This window comes from Eucyclogobius newberryi, unplaced genomic scaffold (genome assembly GCF_026437365.1).
Source record: "Eucyclogobius newberryi isolate DKJ021-1_F unplaced genomic scaffold, fEucNew1.0.hap1 SCAF_5, whole genome shotgun sequence".
NCBI lineage: Eukaryota > Metazoa > Chordata > Actinopteri > Gobiiformes > Gobiidae > Eucyclogobius > Eucyclogobius newberryi.
In genome coordinates, this window is record NW_027316167.1 from 3,408,959 (window position 1) to 3,416,005 (window position 7,047).

Sequence of the window (7,047 nt, forward strand, 5' to 3'; positions counted from 1 at the left end):
GGGCTGGACCTCATGCAGGGCTGGACCTCATGCAGGGCTGGACCTCTTCATGCAGGGCTGGACCTCATGCAGGGCTGGACCTCATGCAGGGCTGGACCTCCTCATGCAGGGCTGGACCTCCACATGCAGGGCTGGACCTCCTCATGCAGGGCTGGACCTCATGCAGGGCTGGACCTCATGCAGGGCTGGACCTCTTCATGCAGGGCTGGACCTCATGCAGGGCTGGACCTCATGCAGGGCTGGACCTCTTCATGCAGGGCTGGACCTCCACATGCAGGGCTGGACCTCCTCATGCAGGGCTGGACCTCCTCATGCAGGGCTGGACCTCCTCATGCAGGGCTGGACCTCCTCATGCAGGGCTGGACCTCATGCAGGGCTGGACCTCATGCAGGGCTGGACCTCCTCATGCAGGGCTGGACCTCCACATGCAGGGCTGGACCTCCTCATGCAGGGCTGGACCTCCACATGCAGGGCTGGACCTCCTCATGCAGGGCTGGACCTCATGCAGGGCTGGACCTCATGCAGGGCTGGACCTCTTCATGCAGGGCTGGACCTCATGCAGGGCTGGACCTCATGCAGGGCTGGACCTCTTCATGCAGGGCTGGACCTCCACATGCAGGGCTGGACCTCCTCATGCAGGGCTGGACCTCCTCATGCAGGGCTGGACCTCCTCATGCAGGGCTGGACCTCCTCATGCAGGGCTGGACCTCCTCATGCAGGGCTGGACCTCCTCATGCAGGGCTGGACCTCATGCAAAAAGCTGTCTGATGACCAAAGACATTTATCACCTGCAAACGGGGCGATCTCGGCCCATAACCCGGAGCAGCAGCAGCAGCAGCGTCTCCACAACAATGAATAATATCATCATTCTTCTCTTTACAATGACATAATTCTGTGATATAATAACGCACACAAAGCAGATTGTGGACCGTTCTATAAATGAGTGAAGCCAGAGTAGTAATAATATACATGTGTGGACCTTACTAATAATACTGTGTGTATTTGCAAGATTGTAAAAATAAACCCATTAGAATATAGCAGTAATATAACATTACTTTATTATAACAAGACTGGCATTAAAGGAGTGTGATAAGAAACATAGTGACGACTGAAGAACTCACTTTATTGGGACAAGTTTAGTCTTTGTCAGGAACCGTGTACAACATGAAACAGAAATGATGAAAAGATGCTTCTGTCCATCTGCAGACCCTGGACAGGCTTTTATTGGTCATTTCTTTCCTCCACAAACTGATAAAACGAGCAGTAAAACCGTTGTTCAGTGGTCAAGAGGGTTCTGACCGGCGCATTCTGTTGTGTCCAGGGGCATTTCATCCACTTTAGATCCGTGCTGTGTGAATGGCAGGCACGTCTCAGTCAGTTTTTCTGTGTTCAATTTACTCACATTGGCCCAATCTCAGTTCTACCCCTCAGCCCCACCCCTTCATCTCAGCCCCACCCCTTCATCTCAGCCCCACCCCTTCATCTCAGCCCCACCCCTTCATCACAACCCCCCCCTCACTATAACAGCCCCCCCTCACTATAACAGCCCCCCCTCACTATAACAGCCCCCCCTCACCATAACAGCCCCCCTCACCATCACCATCATCATTATTAAAGGTTTATTAATTACATATTCTTTAATAATGCCAAACATCTCATCACTTGCAAATGAAAAAAAAAAAACAGAACCAAATGAGGGCTGTGTTTTCAGCCCTGGCCCTAACTTTGAAGAGGTAGGGCTAAAGGGTAGGACTAAGGGGAAGGGCTAAGTGGAAGGGCTAGGGCTAAGGTTAAAGGGTAGGGCTAAGGGGAAGTGGTAGGGCTAAGGGGAAGTGGTAGGGCTAAGGGGAAGTGGTAGGGCTAAGGGGAAGTGGTAGGGCTAAGGTTAAAGGGTAGGGCTAAGGGGAAGTGGTAGGGCTAAGGGGAAGTGGTAGGGCTAAGGTTAAAGGGTAGGGCTAAGGGGAAGTGGTAGGGCTAAGGGGAAGTGGTAGGGCTAAGGTTAAAGGGTAGGGCTAAGGTTAAAGGGTAGGGCTAAGGGGAAGTGGTAGGGCTAAGGGGAAGTGGTAGGGCTAAGGGGAAGTGGTAGGGCTAAGGTTAAAGGGTAGGGCTAAGGGGAAGTGGTAGGGCTAAGGGGAAGTGGTAGGGCTAAGGGGAAGTGGTAGGGCTAAGGGGAAGTGGTAGGGCTAAGGTTAAAGGGTAGGGCTAAGGGGAAGTGGTAGGGCTAAGGGGAAGTGGTAGGGCTAAGGGGAAGTGGTAGGGCTAAGGGGAAGTGGTAGGGCTAAGGGGAAGTGGTAGGGGCAGTTTCCTCCATGTGGTTCTCATCCTTGCCTAATTGGACAAAAGGTCATGTTGCTGGCAGTTGCCTTCATATTGTTCTTGCACTGGACACTCCACCCCTGCAGGGGGCTCTCTCACGAGTCAGAGGCCTGTCACGGGCCTCTTGAGGTGACAAGTTTAGCCACACACTAGTTTTTGACCAGTTTAGTTGGCCAAGTTTGCACTGATAATGTATTTTAAAAAATAGACTAGGGAAGGCCAAGAATACTATCAAAAACGCCATCTACGCAGTTCAGCGGCAAAAAAAGCGGAACCCGTGTTTAGTCCAACGTTTATAGTCCTGCCGCCGAAGGGTGAAGGTGAAGGCAGCGTCGGCGCGGCCCCATCAGAGGGCGTACTTGTTGCGTATGATCTGGCCGCCCTCCACCTCCACCTGCTCGTACAGCCACTTGCGGTCGCAGCGACACTCCACGCCGCACTTCCGGGAGCCGCAGTCGGGGCAGGGGAAGAAGCAGCCCATGCAGTCCACGTCCAGACAGTCGCACAGGTCCTTCCCGTTGGACAGGAGGCGCCCGTTAGCGTCGTATACTTTGCTCTTAGCGTTCAGGGATTGTCTGAAAGGCGAAGGAGGACAATTCGTTACGTCACGTCTAATAGTCCGTGTTTTTCTCTTCTACAGCCAATACTCCGGACGAAGCAATGTGTGCTAAAAGGCAAGAACTAAAGTCGATATTGTTTCCGTTCTATCTACTATCTACAATTAACGCAGCTCTTTGGATCATAATGACATCACTGTGTGCGTTTATAGTCCGCAAACCAGGAAGTAATGCTGGAGCGCGGTCACAGAAAAGTATGAAAAGTGCTTTTATGATTTTTAAATTATTTATTCCTTTGTTATAATCAACAACATAAAATTGGCTGCTAAGGAGACGATGTTCTATTGTACGTGATCAAACCAGAAGTGTCCATACAAGAGGTCCAATGTCTGGATACAAATGAAATGTACAAATAGAGTGAATCCTCTCATTCTGGCGCCCCCTTCTGGCCTTTAGAAACTGAATCTCTTAGACATTTAGGTGTGGTGCCCCATAAATAACCACTATTAAATAAACGGCTTGAAAGATGCACTCTTATCTCATACTTAAGTCAAAGGATTGAAAGTATTAAAATGTTCCAGACTCTCTTTAAACGTGCACTGTAAACTATAAAGGACTGAAGTTTAACGTTACTTTCAAAGAACTGTTACATTGTCACTGTAAAGACATGATGGAATGGAATGATTGACAGCCATGTTATTGTATATCTGGACACATGTAATGATGAGAATCCGCTGACCTGTCCGTCACCTGCTTGCGCCCTCCTCGGCCCTGCCACAGAAACGAGGCACACAACATTAGCATTGAAGACAGAACTGTAACGCTGTACATGACACTGTGGAGCGGAGAGTATCATCATGGAGACACGTACCCGGCCCCCTCCTCGCTTCTCTCGCCGGGGGTCCGTGGTCCTCGCTGCAGGTGGGCCCGGGGCGGGTGCATTGTCCTTTGGTGCCACGCCCCTTTTCCGCAGTTCAATCTGGAAGGATTTATAAAACATTGATCCATTAGTTCAGACTGATTAGTAAGTGACTTTGATTTGATGTCATAGAATCAAACATGGCCCTCGTGCCCGTGGGTTAGGTGTGTCAGGTGTTTTACCCTCGTGCCCGTGGGTTAGGTGTGTCAGGTGTTTTACCCTCGTGCCCGTGGGTTAGGTGTGTCAGATGTTTTACCCTCGTGCCCGTGGGTTAGGTGTGTCAGATGTTTTACCCTCGTGCCCGTGGGTTAGGTGTGTCAGATGTTTTACCCTCGTGCCCGTGGGTTAGGTGTGTCAGGTGTTTTACCCTCGTGCCCGTGGGTTAGGTGTGTCAGATGTTTTACCCTCGTGCCCGTGGGTTAGGTGTGTCAGATGTTTTACCCTCGTGCCCGTGGGTTAGGTGTGTCAGGTGTTTTACCCTCGTGCCCGTGGGTTAGGTGTGTCAGGTGTTTTACCCTCGTGCCCGTGGGTTAGGTGTGTCAGGTGTTTTACCCTCGTGCCCGTGGGTTAGGTGTGTCAGGTGTTTTACCCTCGTGCCCGTGGGTTAGGTGTGTCAGGTGTTTTACCCTCGTGCCCGTGGGTTAGGTGTGTCAGGTGTTTTACCCTCGTGCCCGTGGGTTAGGTGTGTCAGATGTTTTACCCTCGTGCCCGTGGGTTAGGTGTGTCAGGTGTTTTACCCTCGTGCCCGTGGGTTAGGTGTGTCAGATGTTTTACCCTCGTGCCCGTGGGTTAGGTGTGTCAGGTGTTTTACCCTCGTGCCCGTGGGTTAGGTGTGTCAGATGTTTTACCCTCGTGCCCGTGGGTTAGGTGTGTCAGATGTTTTACCCTCGTGCCCGTGGGTTAGGTGTGTCAGGTGTTTTACCCTCGTGCCCGTGGGTTAGGTGTGTCAGATGTTTTACCCTCGTGCCCGTGGGTTAGGTGTGTCAGATGTTTTACCCTCGTGCCCGTGGGTTAGGTGTGTCAGGTGTTTTACCCTCGTGCCCGTGGGTTAGGTGTGTCAGGTGTTTTACCCTCGTGCCCGTGGGTTAGGTGTGTCAGATGTTTTACCCTCGTGCCCGTGGGTTAGGTGTGTCAGGTGTTTTACCCTCGTGCCCGTGGGTTAGGTGTGTCAGATGTTTTACCCTCGTGCCCGTGGGTTAGGTGTGTCAGATGTTTTACCCTCGTGCCCGTGGGTTAGGTGTGTCAGGTGTTTTACCCTCGTGCCCGTGGGTTAGGTGTGTCAGGTGTTTTACCCTTGTGCCCGTGGGTTAGGTGTGTCAGGTGTTTTACCCTCGTGCCCGTGGGTTAGGTGTGTCAGGTGTTTTACCCTCGTGCCCGTGGGTTAGGTGTGTCAGATGTTTTACCCTCGTGCCCGTGGGTTAGGTGTGTCAGGTGTTTTACCCTCGTGCCCGTGGGTTAGGTGTGTCAGATGTTTTACCCTCGTGCCCGTGGGTTAGGTGTGTCAGATGTTTTACCCTCGTGCCCGTGGGTTAGGTGTGTCAGGTGTTTTACCCTCGTGCCCGTGGGTTAGGTGTGTCAGATGTTTTACCCTCGTGCCCGTGGGTTAGGTGTGTCAGGTGTTTTACCCTCGTGCCCGTGGGTTAGGTGTGTCAGGTGTTTTACCCTCGTGCCCGTGGGTTAGGTGTGTCAGATGTTTTACCCTCGTGCCCGTGGGTTAGGTGTGTCAGGTGTTTTACCCGTGTGCCCTCGTGCCCTTGGGTGTAGAGCGTGGGCACAGCGTCCTCTCTCAGGAACTGTTTGCCGTTGTAGTCTCTGAAGCAGTCGGCTCTGAAGTGCTCCGAGCACAAACACGTGTTGGGCGTCGGGACGAAGTTCTTCAGACCCAGACTGCTCACCCATTTCCCTGCCAGCTGCGGCTTACTCAGAGGAAACCTGCCCGGACCAGACGTGGCACCGATTACATGGCACACGAGTGAAAGTACTATTACAGTGACTGTTTCAGGTTTGAGGAATGAAAGAGAATAGTGTAAAAATGAAGGTAGAGAAACGCTGTAATACAAAATAGTTTTAAAAATGATAAATAAAAGACAAAAAATAGACATGAACTAACAGTGCAAATAAAAGCAGATTATGCAGAATCATAATCCAACCCAATGTGACAGTGACGACTTTGACCCTCTGCGCATCAGCAGGAGGTGCACAGAGCGCTGATGGAGGTCATTGCACCGAATCACCAAAGCAAGTTCAGATGTTTGTGAATTCTATTCATTGGCAATGGCAATAGAGTGACGTCAGCAGTGCTTGTGTTTACCATTGTAGCTCTTATTTCAAGAAGCCTTTCTATAGTTACAAGATGAGGCGCGTGGAGAAGATGAGAGAAGATGAGGTGAGTGGAGAAGATGAGGTGAGTGGAGAAGATGAGGTGAGTGGAGAAGATGAGGTGAGTGGAGAAGATGAGGTGAGTGGAGAAGATGAGGTGAGTGGAGAAGATGAGGTGAGTGGAGAAGCTACTCGGATACTTCCATGTCGTCATATCATGGAGAGAAAAACGGTTAAAGTTAAATAAATACGCGTCTTCAGTATCAAATCTCGAGTGTTTCCTCTGCAACCAGAGGTGGACCTGCTACAATCATCTTGTGCTTCTAAAAGAACCACACGTGACTTTGCAGACGTGTAGAAGACATTGTTTTCACTCTTACACATGTTTAAAGTCTGAATCTCACCTGTAAAAGCGGATGTCGGAGCCTTTGACGAACTTGTTGTTGCAGCTGGCGGCGGCGCAGATCACGGGCATGTTCGGGTTTGCGAGAGATAAAGCCAAAAATACGAACAACACCGACGAGAAGCGTAAACACACAAACACGAGCAAGAGCGCCGATCACGTGACTTCTTCTTCTTCTACGCGAAAAGCCGCTGGTTTACGCGCGGACGCCCTCTGCTGGCGGAGGAAAGTAGTCCCGCCGCAGCAGTGGTGCGTCTGCGCGATCGGAAAGAGCAATTCAACAAAGTGAAAAGAACAGAACACGACCAGAGAGAAGAATATCGAATAAAAAGAACACAAGTGGCACTAAACAGACAAAAGAGAATAAGAGCGCCATCTGTCTCGCAGAATAGCCCGGATCTGGAGGGAAATGAACCCTCAGACACATTAGTATACTCATTTTAAAAATCCACATACACTCTATTCCAGAATAGATTATTTTATTCTCAATAAAGACACTGATGAAATCACTGAGGCAGATACAGGCACAATAG

The 7,047-nt window shown here is 50.7% G+C and overlaps 1 protein-coding gene across 1 annotated transcript; it reads right to left on the minus strand.

Moving 5' to 3' along the window:
• Nucleotides 1-1,707: 1,707 nt before the first annotated feature.
• On the minus strand, nt 1,708-6,646 carry arl14ep (ADP-ribosylation factor-like 14 effector protein). Its single transcript, XM_072465041.1, has 5 exons — nt 6,516-6,646; nt 5,529-5,724; nt 3,745-3,852; nt 3,613-3,644; nt 1,708-2,891 (listed from the first exon to the last, which is right to left on the minus strand). The coding sequence occupies exons 1-5, from the start codon at nt 6,584-6,586 to the stop codon at nt 2,663-2,665; spliced, it is 636 nt and encodes a 211-aa protein (XP_072321142.1). The 5' UTR covers nt 6,587-6,646; the 3' UTR covers nt 1,708-2,662.
• Nucleotides 6,647-7,047: the final 401 nt, after the last annotated feature.